The sequence below is a fragment of the Meleagris gallopavo genome, chromosome 1 (genome assembly GCF_905368555.1).
Source record: "Meleagris gallopavo chromosome 1, MGAL_WU_HG_1.1, whole genome shotgun sequence".
Classification (NCBI taxonomy): Eukaryota; Metazoa; Chordata; class Aves; order Galliformes; family Phasianidae; genus Meleagris; species Meleagris gallopavo.
Window position 1 is genome coordinate 116,920,502 of NC_139404.1, and position 18,465 is coordinate 116,938,966.

General features: G+C 39.4%; 1 protein-coding gene and 1 long non-coding RNA gene across 2 annotated transcripts in view; one reads left to right on the forward strand and one right to left on the reverse strand.

Annotated features, from left to right (window-relative positions):
* Positions 1–18,465, reverse strand: part of PHEX (phosphate regulating endopeptidase X-linked) — a 98,993-nt gene that overhangs the window by 36,997 nt on the left and 43,531 nt on the right. The window contains exon 12 of the mRNA XM_085210819.1: positions 15,189–15,290. Within this exon, the coding sequence (XP_085066945.1) occupies positions 15,189–15,290 (102 nt within the window). The remainder of the gene's footprint in view (positions 1–15,188; positions 15,291–18,465) is intronic.
* LOC146545584 (uncharacterized) lies at positions 8,087–14,141 on the forward strand. The gene is made up of 4 exons (XR_014879997.1): positions 8,087–8,220; positions 8,395–8,481; positions 8,598–8,677; positions 12,876–14,141. It is a non-coding gene; the product is annotated as an uncharacterized LOC146545584 (long non-coding RNA).

The following is an 18,465-nucleotide window of genomic DNA, read 5'->3' on the forward strand; positions in this document are numbered from 1 at the left end:
TCAGTTTTCCAGAAGGTACAGCAGCCTTTCAAGATAGTTTAAATGCCTGAGGGGGAAAAAAGGGAAAGAGAGGAGAGCACAATTCATCTGCAAGTTTGTATGTAATCAAGAGTGTCTATTTTTTGTTGCTGATGGTGCTGTCAGGTCTAGCTGACAGAACTTTTGCAAGAGACTGGAAAATTTCCTTTTCCATTTTCAGTATTTCAGTCCCAGTTGTTACACTAGCCTAGATAAAGCAAAGTGCAAAACTCATCAGTTTTAGTTTCTATTTAGTCAGCTGCTTAAACAAATTCAGTGAATCTCAAATGTTCTGCATGTTTTCCTGTCATCATTTGAATTACTCTAAGTTGAATCTACTTAATTGACCCTTAACACTTCGGTATTTACATTATATCTATTTAATTAACTTATATAATGAACAGTAATATTTTAAGAACAATTTAGAGTGCAACTTGCAAAAAGTATTAACTTTGTCAGTACAATGCCATTTCAATCATGATTTACTCAGTACTTTGTCAATCAAAAATTGTTGATTGAATTTAGGCATATAAAAGAACATTATTGTTTTTTCTGAAATACTATGTATCCTCTCACTTTCTAGACTGGCCTCAAAATGAAAGAAAAAGATTCACATGTTCATTGGCTGTAAAGAAGACTACAAAGCCAGGCTGGATCTGGCAGCACTCTTTTGCTCAAAGAAGTAGAGATGGACACTGCCCCCAGACCCACAGTCGTAGCTGTCTGGTATGACCACAACACATTCATCTTCCCTTTCCTACGTGGACATTTTGGAGTCCTTGTGGAATATCTGCCACATCTATTTCTTCTGCCAGGCAGCCCAGTGAGAGAAGCAGCATGGAGCCAGTTTTCAGCACTTTTAAACCCCACTCCTTAACCGAACATTTTTAAGAATAAGGATGATTCCTCCTCCAGGCTCCTTAGTAGCAGGTGTGATGTAAATTGACTTAAATATCATGTCCATAATATTATTTAATACTAATTTTATATTTCAGTTGTATTTAAATTGTTTAGTCTTGTCATGGCCCTGCTGTATGAGAAAAGGAAGATGGGAAAAGTTCTCCTAACCAGGCTACTTCAGGTGTAATAGGCTCACTTGATGAGTTACACAAATTCTTGCTTTGCATATTTGACAACTGATATTATAAGCTTAAGATTTCCATGAATGAGGAAAAACTGTCATATGATACTGAGATACTATGCTATAGAGTCAACATAAATTAAATAACAAATACCTATTAAATAACAAAGCTTGTCTCAGAGTATTTTGAATGTAACTCAGAAAATAATGCTGTTCTTAGTACTCTGATGTTTTAATAATGGCTAAATCTGTCTGTATTTTTTTAAATATGTACTTAGGGAAAAGTATTACTTTATTGTATGTGTTACTTAGAAAGTCTTACCATGATATGCATTGCAGAAGTCTGACTAAACACTAAGGTAGAACTTACTAGCAGCGCAATTCTTGTGCCTTCATGAATGTTCCACCAGTCACATAGGATAACAAAGATTCAGAAAAGCACCCTGTTATTAACACATCAAGTTAATTTGCTATCACGAAACGTATGTACATACTAAAATACCATTATGAAACAAAGCTTATGGTGCTGGCATTTTTGGGAATGCCACAAATGAATAACATCGTTTAGGAGCATTTTTGAGAACATCTAAAGCAAGAGCAAGAGGTGATGGCAGGCAAATCACTACAAGATTGTTTCATGCAACTTATATCTTGCTATATAGCTTCTCCCACAAAAGAAATGTGTCTCAAATTGGTCCTAATGTTATTCACGAGTCAACCAAACCTCCTGCTGAGGTATTCTCCCATGGTCAGACAAAATCTCAACCACGTAGCACATGCTGGTATGGGAGAAAGAGAGGTACAAGCTTACTTGATCAGAAGGACAAAGTATGTCCCTCTAGAGGACTGTTTCCAACCAACTGGCTCCAACCAGGATGAGGTCTAGGCCCATAGAGCCCATAGAGCCCACTGGGAAGGTAGCACGGGCACCAGGCCAAGATGCTGTGGTACATCAGCAAGTATACCCTGCTGCCAACAGGGAAGGATGTGGGGCTCCTGGTGGAGGGGACTGCTACCTATAGCCAAAGCAAAACTCCTGAGCGGATGTTGGAAGCCCTTCAAAATCCCTGGGAATTGCTCCACTGAGATTTCTCCCAATATCCTTGTTGTTAGGTCCAAACCCTTTCAGCTAAGCCCAGAGTGGAGCCCAATTTATCTACACAGCAGATAAGTTTGAAAGCATCTTCCTAAAAGTGGGTTTCTAAGTTTGCATGTTGGAAATTTCTTGCTTCCTTGGATAACTTTTCTATTCACTTGAATAATACTTAATGTTAATTTGAAGACTCCTTATTCATAAAACACTAGAAAGTAAAAAGCTCTGCTAAGACTGGCTTGTTCTTCGATAATCAAGTCAGTATTTTCCCCCTGAGAGGATTAAAAGTGCATTTAAAAGATCAGCCTTCCAGGAAGTGTGCATACACTTGGGCAAAGCAAATGAAATGTGACAAATGTATAGGAACCAACAATGTGGTAATTGCATCACACACAACTTTTTATAGTTTAAAGGCTCATTTGATTTCTCTCACTAGTTCACATATTAAGTAACCACATTACAGGAAGAAAAGGAGTGATAGGGTATTTGCTCCAGCTACTGTTCAGCACTCAGCCTAGCTTAGGTTGTTGGGTAACTTAAGGAAACTCATCTCCTCAGACTTCTTTTCCCATCACTAAAAGTGAGAGGCTCTTTTGGGGGTGATGCACAGCAGCAGCAAACTTTGCAGTAAGACATGATAACAATTTTCTATACAAGTGGCTAGAGAGAGCAGGCTCCAAGGCAGAAGACCTGATGCGCGCCCTCTCTGTCACTGATTACACAAGGAAGATCCATAACTGACTTCCACACAGTGGGGATTTTATTATAAGCATGTCTTTCTATCATGGTATGAGCACTGCAGATCAGTTTCCTACAGAGACAAAGCAAAGGCCTTTCACACCTAACAACTTGCTAAGGTGCAAACACCAGTTTCGATGCATCACTCCAGTCTAGTCAAATTTTCACTTGATACCAAGTTGTTTGTGAGATTTCAGAGAGCCTTTTTTGCCCATCAGAGTCAAATTCTGTTACTTTGTAGGCCTGCTAGTAACACCAAGTACCGATAACTTGCTGTAATATAAATAAATAAACAAAAATCTCTGCGCATCTCACTCCCAGCAAAATGATGAGTCTGACACAGATCTTCTGTATATCAACTTGACTCACAATAACTTTGTGAAGATCATTTTCAAGTTTCTAAAAATAAATTTTTAAAAAATTAATACAATTACAGTTTGCTGAAAAATTAGCATGAAATACTTTCTGAAAGCTAAAATCATTCACAGCAAAGTAATGTTCCATTTAATTACAAAGATTAATTCAGCCTTTATGTACAATTCTGGTCTTTTCATTTGTCATTGAAAACAGATGATTCAAGAACCATCTGGTAAAATTGCTGCATAAATATCACAGGTTTTATGTATAGAAAAAAAGGGAAAATAGTGATGGATCTTGGTAAAAGAGAGAATTTCTATCACAGAGCTAAACTGAACTATTACAGATATCAATAGGACGTGATCCACTGACTTGAGTGGCAGCTGGACTGGGCACATCTTAATGAAGTATTTTATTTCCACTGCAGAGGCCACATGAAATCATAAACTGCAATCAGTGGTGAAGTGGCACCTTTCAAAACTTAAAAGGGGACCACATTGGACTTTATTTTCCTAGGAAAAAGAAAGGAAAAGAGACAACATTTTCTAATCAAACAGTTATTTGGCAATATATGTTTACTCCTAATATCCACTATCACAATAATATTATTACTATCCATAAAGCTACAAGCACCTAAAAGTTGAGTAGGACAGCCATGCGTAGAAACAAATCAGAGAAAAGAATAATTCACATCACAATACAACTCTTTTCTGTCCTAAGTCCCTCTGGTTCTGGCTCTGTGGAAGACAAAGTCTCAATCACTGGTTCAAGCACTGTGATGCTAACGTCACTGGAATTAAGTTTTCAGTTTTAACTCATCCTGCAGTGAATTTTTATCAAAAGAACCAAACTAAATAACAGAAAATCTGAAATAGTATGACTATTATAAACGTACAAATTCACTGTGATATTTTGACAAACATAACTTCTTAGTTCAATGCAGTGGTATAATTATTATACCTTCTTGTATTTTCTCCAACCAGTTTGGTTCCAAACTCATTCTGCTGACAGCTATGCTTTAATTCTACTAAGAAAAGGAATTCCTTTGTCCGTTTTATTTTAATTCCATTTCCATTTTGTAACCTCTGCATGACAATTATAATGAATCTATTCTTATATGAACAAAACATTATATATGACAGACATGAATGCTGTCTTCCATGAACAGAACCACAGCACTGTAAATTAAACACATTTTACAAAGCAAATATCTTCCTCTATGATTGCACAATACATAAATGATTAGATGTATCCTTTTCACAATCTTGAATGAGAGTTTTAGTTTGACTTCAGTGGATCAACAAGAGAGCCAATTATATGCTCAAAACCTTAAAACAGTTTGTTATATCCCAATCTAACAAACACAACAGCAACAAAAAGATCTGAAATGATGAATGTGGAAAAGCTTGAGCAACTGTTTGGAAAAACATTAGAATCACAGACAACACTTGGCAAATGAGAATTTTAAAAAGCAAAGGCTACGCAGGGTAGATTTCTTGACAATGCTTTTCTGTTGACTGTAATTGAAGACTTTTGCTTACAGGTAGAAAGATGTGGAGGGTTGGGGAGGTGGTTGGGGTGGGAGTAATAATTACATTTGTCTTTAAATCTGAAATATTTTCCCAGGATTGGGAGCAGCTGTCCACAGTACTACTTCTGTTTGCCTCTGGGGGTTCCAAAGTCTGGTTGGCCAGAGACCTTCATTTCCCCATCCCTTCATCTCAGCTTCACAATAAAGAAAAATTGGAATAATGATACTTGCTTTGTGCATCACGCAGAGTAAACAAATTTTAGTCTTCTTTCAATCCAGACAAAATCTTAGCAGCATAAAGAATACTCCAAGCTGAACAACTAAAACAATAGATTTCTCTTATCTACTCAGATTTCAGTTTCTGCAATGCTTTTTTTTTCCTTTCTATATAAAAATATATAATAATATATACATACACACACACACACATATATAATTTATTTATTTTTAAGTGAGTAGAGACTAACTCTATGATTTGACCTGAACCAGACAGCAAGGGCTAGAGCAGGTGCCCATGGATGCATATTCCCAAGCACCCTTGATAACCATGCACAGCTCTGTGATACCTTCCAAGGGTGCCCACTGTCTGTACCTGGCCTCTCTGAGGCAAGGTGTCTCCCTCCAGTGTCACATGCCTGAGTAGAGCTGCCAGCAGGGACAAGGAACAAAGGGAATGGGTTCAGACTGCACCAAAAGATGCTCTCCAAGGCATCTCTCAGGTATGATTTGGGGGCAGCACACCCTGGAAACCACTTCTGACAGTGGACCCAGATTTAATTGCCTCCACAGCGTATCCTTCCTTGCTTATCACCTCATAACACATTCTGGAAAGTACAACATATTTCAGCTAAAGAAAAATACTACCTCAGAAACATACAGCTCTGCCTTTATATTATTTCTGACCTGCTGAGCTTGGTAAAACCCACATGGAATAGTAATTATGCCTTAGAAAAAACAAATGGGCCTGAAGGACACGTATTGGCCATGTGATTTCAGTATAAGGAGCCAAGTCACCCACAGTTAGGCCAGGAGAGGCTGCTTCTCATGAGAAATTCAGGGAAAATATCTTATTTCCATTCATCTGCAGATCAGCACAGCTGTGGTAAGTGGCAAAAGAATTAGTTAACACCGAACTGTGACTATCCAAAGCTCCTAAATGAGTTTTAAGCATCACTGGGTTTTCAGTGGAGCTGGAGTTACTTGTGGATCAGAAGAAAGGACAGTGTGCAGATATGTATCCTGACAGCCTGTGTGAGGCCCAGCTGCAGCATCATGTCACCATGCCTGCGGTGACAAGTCCACCCCAGTGCATGCATTTCTGTGCTGTATGACCTCTAAGACACCATAGGACCAATTAGGGTGTGAATTCACAGATGTGCGTGCAGATAGCCAGGGACTCCTCCACTTAGATTTCAAGCAAGCCAGAAGCAAAAATGTTCTGCTCTGGAAGCACAGGCCATCATTAGCATCATGCTGGTAGATTTATACCTCTGGAGTCTGCTGCTAAATTGCCTTCAGCATAGCTCTGTAGCTCACGTACCTGAGTTGAACTCAGACACATCCACAGTACTTTAGAACAGTTCTTTCTCAAGCCTTTATTTTCAGGCACCTCTCTTTGTTTTCCTAGACCATTGTTTAGTTTTTTTTCATTAAACAAAAATAGACAAACAAGAAAACCACCAACAACCAAGAACAACAACAGCAAAAACAACAAAAACCCTGTATCTGTCCTTTGAAATTGCATTAGATATTCCCACCCAGTGCTTTTGAACTAGAGTCCTGAGGATCTACAGTGCAAAAAAAAAAAGCAAAGGCCACCTCTGAACTGCTTTAGCACGTTAACGAGCTGCAGAAATTATGTTGCATTTCTCATAGAAACTCTTACCTGGCCTCACTTTTCTGCTCACCCCTTGTGTTCCCCGTCAGCCAGCCTGCACTCCCACTGCTATGCCATCTCTTGCTAGAAACACACCCACCTTGCTGCTAAAGCTTTTCTGCTGTTTTTGTTTTAGCTCTGGGGAAAGAGCAGGTTTAACAAAAAGCACTGTGCTACCTGACAAAATAAAAGTCCCCAAGGCCCTGTTGTGCTGAAGAGATCTCAGGAACTGAGTGCTGCAACATCCTCTGTGAGGAGCAGCCCAGGCACAGGGGAAGGGCAGGGAATTTCTCTCCAGATCATGGTTGTATGGGATATGAGTTTACTGCAGTGTTTCTTCTGGCAATTTACTCAGCAAAATGCTGAATAACCTGCTCCAGAGAGGGATAACTTCTGACCTCAGGCTCTGCATGCATCATTTAGCATCATCATGTAATATCATTTAATATTTTCAAGGTTACCTTTGCTTAGCAAAGGTTGCAGAGCCACTTTTTTTTAAACAATAGAGTGTGAAAAATTTCTAGCCACAAGTAAGCATCAGACTCACAGATAGCTGAGATGAGACACAGCAAAATTGTCCCCTTATCCCACTACTCTGGGACTCTACTCCTCATTTCAGTTTTTAACAAATTTGCTTGGCTCAGATCTTGAAGACTTTGCTCTCTCTGGAGAGAAATTCCTTCTGCCTGGCACAGCAACAAGTGTGCCACTACCAGTTGTCTATGCCATGTAAAAAAAGCAGATGTACATACGGACAAAAACGAAGGCTGAAATATATAGAAAAAAAAGCATAGGCAGAAAATGCCATTTTTTACTCAAAACCAAATTTCTCTCTATTCTAAGTCTTTGCACACTTTATATTTAAATCAATTACAATTATGCCTTAGAATCCATTACTGATCAGCTAGGGGACTATAATATCTGTGTAACTATTCCTCTCTGGAAGGCGATTTTACTTGGTAAAATAACAAAAGCTGTAAAAGTTAAACTGTCTGAGACTTCCAGGTGTGATGAAAGACTTCTTGCCCTTTGGAAGAATGAAGCTGCTTTTTGGCATATCAATACTTTCATGTTGCATTTCTGACACAAAAGCTCCAGATTCACCCTTGTCCCTGAGCAGCTGCAGGTGTCCATCTTCTCCATCTCCCTCTCTGCATTTCAGCCATGCCATTTGTCACAGGTGTTTTGATGTCACGCACCCATTCGGGCCTTACGCAGTTGTGACAGAGTCTGAAAAATGACAGCTGCGAGATCAGGGTTAAATACAATTTCCTCTCTCTTCACCTGTTTTCCACTATCTGTTTGCATGGTGCTCAGGTTATTAATGGAACTGACATCCCTGCACAACTGAGTGAGCAGTAGCAGCAGCCAGATAACAAGGGAGAAACTGACAGCAGCGATCTAACCCCAGAGATAAGAGATAAGCAAACATGCCATGGCTATTAGTTTCAACTCTGGCCAAGGGAGAAGAACATCTCCTGCAGAAAAGCCCAGTCCTCCAGAGAAGGTTAAATTAAATTTGGAAGGTGAGAGAGATTATTCTTTGAGTTCAAAAAATTAAAGTTTGTGATAGTGAAGAAATATTTGACTTCAAAAAAAACTGCTTGTTAATCTGATGGAAAGTGAAGATTTATTTTTGTTCAGGGAATGGAATGAGGACACTTACACTGAAAGTGTCTTCCATCCTCTTTATTTTCCAGGTGAAAAATGTTACCCTGAATGTTGGCATTTTCCAAACGGCTATCTGAGGGATAGTGAGATCTTCTGCCATCCATATTCCAAACCAGGTAAGCAGAGTTAGATTTTCAAAACTCTTGTGTCATTTCTGAGGTACGTGGCATTTATTTGACTTCCTACTCCATCTGAACCTTGCCCCCTTCTCTTTGTATGTCCCTGCTCACAGTAGGATGAGTTACACAGAATCACAGAACTGTAGGGGTTGGAAGGGACCTCTGGAGATCATCTAGTCCAACCCCCATGAAGGTAAGCTCCCGAAAATACCTGTAGAGCCCAAGAGAGCTGCAGACAAGTGGGAAAAGAGGTACAATGTGACTGCCTTTTCTGAACTTCAGCTTCAACTGTATCAGGAGAGTTTCTCACTGCTCCTTGCAACAAAACTGCTACAGCTGAGGTAGGACCTGAAATTTTCACATCAAAGCGCTTACCCAGACAGACTACCCTCTTTTTCAGAGAGCTAAGTTCCACAAAGTACAAGTACAGCCAGGGCTGAACTAGAATTAAGTGTGCCTTTCTATTTAGAAGTGACAGTGTTGTTGTAAGAAGATCTGAATAAAACTTGGTGGTAAAAATCAGTAAATTAGGAAGTAAGAGCTTCTGTTGGCTTTTGAATAGAAATAGAGTGTCCAAATGCAATTAAAGCCCTTGGAAATTTTTCCCTTTTCCTCCTTCTTTTGAAGTAAGTCTGGCAGTTCATTTGTGCTCTGAAGCAATCTTACAACTCTGCAAAGTCTCTGAGATTCTTGAAACAATAATATAAAATCATCTTAAAAGGACCAGTGAAAGGTGTCTTGGGATCCTCTTTTTAGAAACTCCATCCCCCTCCCTTACAAAGTGTTGTTTTGTCAGCCCTGTGCTGGCCTTCCTTCTTGAAAAAGCCTACTTCAGATGTGAGAGGCACTGGGATGCATATGGTTCCTCTGTGATATTTTGCATTATTTTTCAAAGGATGGGTCCACAGACCTCACAAGATACAAAGACACATTTTTCTTTTTGCAGAGCACCCACTGACTGTTCTCAAGATTGGATGCTTTGTTACCTTTGTGCAAAATTAACATGGCATTAGGCAAGATTAATTTCAGCTCCCAAAGATGTGGTGCCTGGCCTTTTTGTCCAAGTATGCAGCAGATGTTAATGAAAAGTTATTTTTCAGAACTGTATTCAGTGAATGCCCTGAACAGTCTATTTGAATAAATGCAGGAGACTTTATTCTCCCTGCATGTATTGCTGTGCCAGGGCTATACATAAACAAGCATGAGCATGAGAAAAGAACAGAGAATGAGATGATTCTCTGATTTGCCCATTATAAGAATGTAGGAGGAACAGAGGACATTTTCCAGACAAACAAGAGGAGGTGCTCCCTCACAGAGAGCACAGTGAGGCAGTGGAACTCTGCCATGGGAAGCTGTGGATGATAACATTTGTTATGGGTTCAGAAAGTCACCAGACAAACTCACAAGAGGAAAAAAAACTAAATAAATACAAATACACCACTTCTGGCAACAGAGCAGCAGATTGTCAGAGGCAGGGAGAGGATAGAGAGAAAACACCTCTTTGTGCTTGCCCTGTCCTTATGTTCATATCTAGACGTCTGCTACTGTTTGGCCACTGCCCTAGCCAAACATTGGACCACTGGTCAGAGCAGTAGGGCCATCATGTTCACAGTGAAATCACTCAAATATAAAGAGAGAGTGACTACAGAGAACTGGGAAAGATGGCAGGGGCTCATTTAATTGACCAGAGGGCTGGATTCAGACAGAAAGTTCCTGATGAGAAGTGAATGGCTTCTATGGGGTAACACATGGACAAGTACCTCCTCTAAAGCACCTATACTTTGTTCAGACAAGACCTGCAAAGATAGCTCTTGAATTACAGAGGGCTAATGGCCTAAATTGCATTGGGTGGTTTGCTGCAGCTCTCTGGCGCAGCAGAACTGTAGGCTAAACTAAGGTATCTAGCACTGCCCGAGAAAGACACCGATAGCTAGGCACTGTCCTTATATTTTTGCTTCTTTTGCCTGGGTATTCAGAGAGAGATGCAAATGGAACAAATGTTGCGTATATGACTTCCTTAGAGAGAAATAAAGCCAAGCAGAGGCAAGTTCAGTGGGCAAAAAATGATTGCACAGTGACATTGGGATTTGTGCTCCATGACCTAAAGAGGTTAACAAAGTTACAGAAAAAAATCTTATTTCAGAAAAACAAGACTTTTCTGAGGGGCTTGTCATCCATGCTTTAAAAACAGTATTGCAAAGCAAAAAACAAACAAACAAACAAACAAAAACAAAAAAAAACACCCAACTTCCTACAATGCAGGCTATTTGCAAACTTCCAGAAAACAGGCTTTTGTATAAGTCTCTTTTTTAAGGTCCCAGTTAAACCCAAGAAGAAGGGTAATTTCAAGGAGGAAAAAAAAAAAGTGATTAATAAAATAACGGCTTCTGCCCAAGAAAGGGAATAATTTTACATCTCAGTGATGATCTTCCACTGAATTATCTCTGAAGAGCAGCATCAAGAAATTACTGTTTTAAAGATGAAAGTCCTGATCATACGAGTCACACCAATGGTGTGTCAGCTGTGGGCTCTCCCTTTTGCCTGTGGTCCACCATTTCAAAATATGACTTCCAATGCTATTTGGCTGAGACAGTGGTTGCAATCTGCACTCTCATGGTCAAGAAGACAAAAGCCTGCCCTCCCATCTCCAGCCACCACCCATCTTGGAAGCTGCAAGGTGGCTGAGAGCCTTCCACTGCCCAGGCAGCGGAGGAGGCATCTCTGTTTGGATGCTGCAGCTTGCAGACTGCCTACCTGAGGACTCTGACTAGACACACATGTAGGCCATCACTATGTGAATAATTTTATCTTCTCCTCAAATGTGGACAAAAACACAGGGTTCTTACAACAGAAGCTAAAAGAGCAAGAATAAACCTCTTTCCTTCCTTTTTTTTTCTTTCTTTCTTTCTTTCTTTTTTTTTTTTTTTTTTCTTTTTACAATTGGAGATATTTCCATTAAGAATTTGGAAGATTAACAGGAATAGTTTAGGAAATTCTGATGATAGTCAACTACACAGGAGTAAACCAAGGCTCACAAAGAACAGAGGCAGGACAGGGCAGAAAGCGGAGCATCGCAGCAAAGTGCTTCTCTGCGGCAAGGAACTGCTTTGGAAGCAGCGTGAGCTCCATCCAGAGAATTAGGTGAGAACTGCACGGGAATCAGACACCTCAGCTTGCCGAAATCTGTCTTTGTAGAGCTGGCTTTCAGATAGGCTGGTTTATATCCACCTTTCCGTCACAGAGAAAGAGGAAGAAAGGGAGGATATGAAGGAAATTAGTTTTCTTACTATAGTATTCTATTACTGAAGGAAAGCCAAACCTTACTTCCAAAGTATATAAGGACTAAAAGAATGGTTCTCAGACATCACATATTCACAAGAAAAATGTTTCTTATGTCACGTGAGCTTGTTTGTTGATCCTTCTAATGCATTTTAGGCTTACCAAATTAGAGTGAACAGATACTACTGGATGTCCATCTGAGCAACTTAACAGACACACTAAGTCACAGGCACAAAACACTTCAATGGTAAAATGGAGCTTACAGGATGCCTGGAGCACAGATCAAGCATTGATTCTACCTGAAAGCCTTTTATATGCCCTCCAGAGGTCGATGGTCCCTCTGAGTGCAAAGCATCAGGCTGCCAGCTGTACAGGTCTGGCATTGGCCATGTGCAAGGTGGGATCAGTCAGCCAACAGACAGCAGTCAAAACGTGCGACTGTGACTATCCCTGTTGTGGAGAGGATTTGCAGTTAATTTTCTTTAAAACTGCCCAGTCATTTGCATGACAGTGTTGTCATCTGATGATACAACCCACAGAAGGAACAAAAAAAGACACCTGAGAGGAGCTGTTCTTCCAGGAAAGCTCACTGCGCAGGCATCCATATTGTGCACTGATTTTATTCCTCTTTCAGGAAATGGGCAGAAAGTTTGTTAATGGCCCAAAAACATTCCTGAAGTTAAAGGAAAGGCTAATGACAAAATAAACTTCCCATGAAGGAGGCCCAGTAAACAAAAAACAGTAGTTCTGTACAGTTCTCTTTCCAGTGCACTCAAGAACGTAAGAAGATCAAAAATTCAGGGGACATGCTTAGTATACGAATGTCTGCCCTTTCCATATAGCCTACAGCTCTGCTTTAGAACTTCAGGTAGCAACTCTACTCCGTGTTACTACAACAGATGATGTGCTACAGCATAGGGGGCTGCAACAGTCTGAGCATTAAAACAGGATGGTATTTCTTGTCCCTAGATCTGACACTACTCCTGCGCTTCAGTTTCTCATACATAAACCGGGAATGAGGTGCAATCTCCTCTGATAGCCACTGATGAAAATATGATAAACGGCAAAGACATTCTTCATCTAACTAATAGCTCTCTTTCTTTACTTAACAGACAATGATAGTAATGATTGGGTACCATCTTTTGTTCTGGAAAGAGAAACAAGCAGAAGATGCTTGCACAAGACTTGAAATTCGGTTCAAAGCAGAATATCATACACTCATAAAAAACTTCCACGGAGGCTCTATCAACAGAAAACTGATGTGTTACTGAGCTCTGCCCAGCAATAATTGGCCAAAATGCTACAGTTTGCCTATACAGAAGATCAAAACCAAGGACCCTTTCTGGCCTTCTTTCTGAAAGACGGTGCCTTCAGCACCCCACTGTGCTCCGTCACCATGCTGTCATAACCACTACCTTGGTAATGCTCCAAAACAAAGAGTAAAATAATGAAAATCCCCAGGATCATGTAGCTTGCTCTTCTTCAATTCAAGAAAAAGATCCTTCCAAATTCTCAAAATCCTCTCAGATTAACAAAGAAATATTTCTTGTATGGATATATATAATAAAGCAACAGTACCGCATTTGTTCTTTTAAAACAATCAAACAACTGGTACTCCAGCAGTCCTGTTGTCTGTACTGTTCTGTTAAGGCATAAGTATTTAAAAAATGGCTCGTAGGATCTTAAGGAGTAACAGATTTTGAAGGTTATATATCGCAGATTTCTGCAGTGAATTATCCGGCTATACAAGTAATGAATACATTTCTTGAATTACAAACATGTCCATCCAAATGTTCCAGCACACATCCGATACAAATCATTAGCAATAAATAGTATTTAATAAACATGTACAAAGACCATGCCTGGAAATCTACCAAAACGCCTCTCTATATTACTGCAATTTCTAAAATCATTACATTACATTTGTGTCATACAACCTTGACCTTGTTCCTAGCACAGTAAACTATAAAACTGTTGTTCAAGTCAGTGGTAATGGATTTAAACCATTTGATATTCAAAGTACTTTGGCACATAGCTTTTTTCACTGTACAGCCTGAATTTACTTTGGCACACACTGCTCAGTCCAGACTCACCCCATTACCTTCAGAAACTTAACTGAGATGCCTAAATTGGGAGCAAGTACCATAAGCTTCCTACACGTGTCATCGCCACCTACAAAAGATCAAACCTAACATCTGAACACATCCTTTCCTAACCTAGAAAAGAGAGAGCTTTTTAGAGAGTTTATTAGTTTGTGGCAATGCCAGTATGATTTCTCTACTGGAACGAAGTCAGCAAATTTTTAACACAATGGTTAAGCAAACAAATCAACATTTGATTTGTAATAGAAAATTTTCTTGCTTGTAGTCTGCATCACATTTGTCAAATATCTAAATTAAAGTTCATTATGTGTCTATGTTTTTGTTTTTTTTTTCTAATAAACAAATAAGCATCACAGCCAGTAAGAAATAATAACTGCAGCCTACATGCCATCAGGTAAGGAAGAATTAAACTGCATCTTAAAATTCTTTGCTTTCTGTAGATTTTATTGGTCCATTTATGCAGCTGTATTTCATTTGTGCACCTGTGCAGGACACTACTGTAAAATATCTTAATGGGCTGTGTATGGAATTTAAACCTTTCCACTGATGAAGTGTCTGAACAGCCTTTTCAACAAAATCAACAAAAATTCCTTGAAGTCTGTATTTGTTTTCAAACCAGAACAGCACAATTTTAATTTCAGCACAGTGAGTAGGAAAGCTGCACTTGCATATCACTGTATTCAGAGAGGATATTTACTAATTGTCTGATATCCTGCTGTCTCCTACATAAGGAGGCAGTCCTACACATTTCCTTCTAACTCCGCTTTCTTTATGCCTCTCCTGACTGCTGTCCTATGGCAGAGCTCCGCATTTAGACATGTTCTGTTTCCCTCTATCACATACCAATAGCAAGGAAGGAGACCAGGAAGAGATCTTTCAGTATATCCTGCTTTCACCTTTACCTCTTGAGTTTTACTGATACACTACCCGAAAGTCATCACCACAGGTAATGCCAGTCTTGACCATGACACTTTGTAACTAGCTCTGTCAGGATGGATGTTCAGCTGGGATGGTTGCCACAATCCTGGAAGGTGGCTTTAAATGTAGGCCTTGTATCATGATATAGAAGAAGGTATGAGATGTGGACAATTCCCACGTTCCTTTCCTGGCTGAAGCCTCCATTTCCACACAAAACCACCCAGTAAGGCACAGGAAGTCTGAAACAAGCTCATAGTCTACATCAGCCAGAGTCAGACTAGGACAGATGGAGGCAAGGCAGGAAGAACAAGGTAATGGCAGGTAAGGTCCACAACATTCTGTTCTCCCTCAAGACCAGTCTTCATTCTGACAGGACTTTACCCACCCTCCATTTATATCTATTACCTTCTCATGAGCCTTCCTTTTTGTTTCAGAGTCCATCCAGTCATTTTCTTTCTCCAACATGTCAATGAAAGCCCAGCGAATTCCTTCAGTCAGCTCTTCCATCTGGAAAACAGTTAGTAAACCTCTCTTCATTAAATTGCCATGGCGGGATCATTATAAGTTTCAGTGCATGAAGTACTTAGTAAGACCACGAATGGTTCCAAATCAGACAGTCACTACTAGTAGATCTTGAAAGTGGACCTTTTTCCAGCCCTCAGACAATTCTTCTCAAAGCAAGTTTCTTTTTTTTTTTATTCCCTTCAGTTGTACTACACAGCCTGCTGCTCCTTTCATGTCACAACTGTGAGAAAACCTGCCTCAAAATCTTAAAAAATAAACAAACAAACAAATAAACAAAAAAGCCCTGGGAGAATTGTAGTCATTTCTGTCTCTTTGGTCCTAGATTACTAGTTCCTGCAGGAAGGAGCCAGCTGCAAAGTGTTTGCACAGATAAAGCCTTTTCTGTAGAGAGAGCATCTGTAGCCTTGCTTAGTTTATGTCACACTGAGATATTCCTTACTGATACTGCCAAAGATCTGAATTTGGGCTGAGTATCATGATCCAAATACAAAGCAGCATTCAAATATTTAGCCAGTAAGCTGTGCTTACTGCAGGGAAAGAGGCCGTGGCTTCTCTAATCTTGAACATCCACGGACAGCCTGCATCTGTGCAAACCTGGGAGAACTCACAACCATTTTAGCTCTACTCCTTCTTTGTGGCTTCTGCACAAATGGTAGTTTGATAACTATACGAAAACACAAGCATGTCACAAGCAAGTGAAATAGTAAGAGTATTCAGTGAGCATAAGGGCCAAGAAAACTCTGAAATGAAAAGAACAAAGAGACTGATAGCTAAGGGATGTGTTGCTTTGGTCTAAAGAACAGAAGTGTACTCACGCCTGTGCATCTATTTGGCAACACAGACCGGAGAAGTATAGGCTATAACCTGCTTCTATTTGTATCAGCAGAAGAACCTTAACACAGATAACCCTGAAAACACTGTAAGAGTGAGGTATTTTGGAGGATCCAGCCGTTGCCAGAGGGCTTCTCATGGCCAGATAGTACAAACCATGACAGAAATCCACTGTATGAAGATTTTCTGGATTGCTGTGTTATCAGTTACATTACATTTAAAAAGAATGAAGACCTCACATACCAAAGTTTTATATAAGTTTATTCCATAGATCTGGTAGCTTTGAGAAGTCATTTAGGTGGGGGCTAAATCCCAGAAAGTAATGCTATCTTCAGCAGAATTGCCACTGATGTATCAGATGTGTATTTTTATTCAGAACTAATCTGTATTTGCACTGGAGCTAGACAAAGCCTAGCAATGCTCCTCTGATTATTCATTTTTTCTACTCTTTTCAAAAAACATTTTTTTTTTTTTTTTTAGCAACAGTACAGAACAACTGGAACAGTTCTAGCATTAAATATGACTAAACAGTCAACATTCACAGAAAACAGCATCTCAGGGAATAGGGTAACTTAAAGGTATTGATGGCAGAGCACTGACTCAATTAACTTAGAGCACTAATGAGGTGAACTCCCTGTATTTGGAGGTTATGAGTTCAAACTCAAGCGCTACAGCTGGGCCCTGGTGTATAGTTAGGCTTTATGTACCAGCTGTAGCTGTGGGGGGCAGGAGGAGAAACCTATTCCTGCTATCAAAGCTATTACTGAAACTGCTCAGGCATAGCTGTAAGAAACACTGCAGGCACTCTGGGTTAGAAACAGTGCTATATTTAGACACAAATAATGTCTTTCCTGATAAAGGAAGAAAGAAATTTCTAAAGTATGAAATATCAGTCAGAAAACATGGGGGAAAAATCCATATTGTCCATAACTCAGGATTTGCTTCTGATCCAGGACAGAAAAAAAATAATAATAAAACCTGTACAAATAAGAGCGCTTCTCTCAAGGGTTTTCTTGGTGCTTAAGAAAGAGAAATAGAAATGAAAACCAGTGAAATGAAAATAACAACAATAAAAATGATCAACTTGAAAAGCACATTTCTAAAAGGACTGCAGCAAATTTCACTTGCATCTTATTTTTTCTCCATGAAGAGCTTGCTATTAGTCTGAATTTTGTGGTTTATACTATAAATGTTATATGCATATCTTGCTATGGATGCTACTGTGAATTTAAACTTGATAATTTTTCAAATTCTTGGCCTGAAAGGAATTTGCATATTAAGAAATATTTTAATTAGGTCATATTTCATCAGATAACCATTCTCTACTTCTGCCAGGTTTTCATCATTTTCCTTCGCATGTACAAACACAAAATAACAGTTCATCCTCAAAGCATACATTTCTTACAGTCCATTTCCACAGAGGTCACACTGTCTAATACCCCAGAAATATTTTTGCCACTAAACTGCCAAACAGCACATTAAAAACTTGATAAAGAATCAGGGAACTGGATCTCAGGAAGGAAACTCCAGCTGGAGGCAAGCAGCAAAAGAAATGTAGAGATGGAAACATTTCAAATGTTAGACAAGCCAAACGTTGGTCTGTCTAAAATGGAGTCCTTCCGTAAGAAAACAGTCAAACTAAACAAAGTCAAGTAGATAAACTCAAGCTACTGAGCCAGGGTTCTGCAGGACAATCACAGAGCTGCTGCACCCAACGCATGATGGTCATATGTTTCTTAAATGCAGCTCTCCTGTGGTAGAAGCTAAGTTCATTAGCTAAATCAGTTGATTTCAAACTGATTAGTGTTGGAAAATCAACAGCTGGAAAAGCAGATACTGGGAAACTTGATGAGAAAATTATAATCTGAAAATAAGTCATAAATTATCATAAAGGGTAGTTAATCATTTGAATACGTTATTAAGGGAGGTGATAATGTAGCTGTGCTTGAAGTTTTACAGTGAGGATGAATGTCCAGCTAAAAGCTATTCTCTGTACTCAACAATGTGAAAGAATACTTTCCTTGACTACCGAGTGAAGACATTAGTTGAGTTTTCTCAGTTATAGTATACTTGTAGCACAATCAGCCTTAAAAGTTGGTCCTAAAGCAGAGCAAATGTGACCAGTCATTAACTAGTCACTAAGAACTTTACTAAATTGCCTTAAACTGAACCATTCCTCATCAATGCTCCCCCCTCTGCTTCTGCACAGTCTGTCATCGTGCACAAAAACTAATGGAGTTTAGACTGGTTTTTATCTGTCTATATATTTATCTGAAGGGCCTCATGTGGAAAGATTTGGCAGTGCTTAGATGGACAGAAACATGAC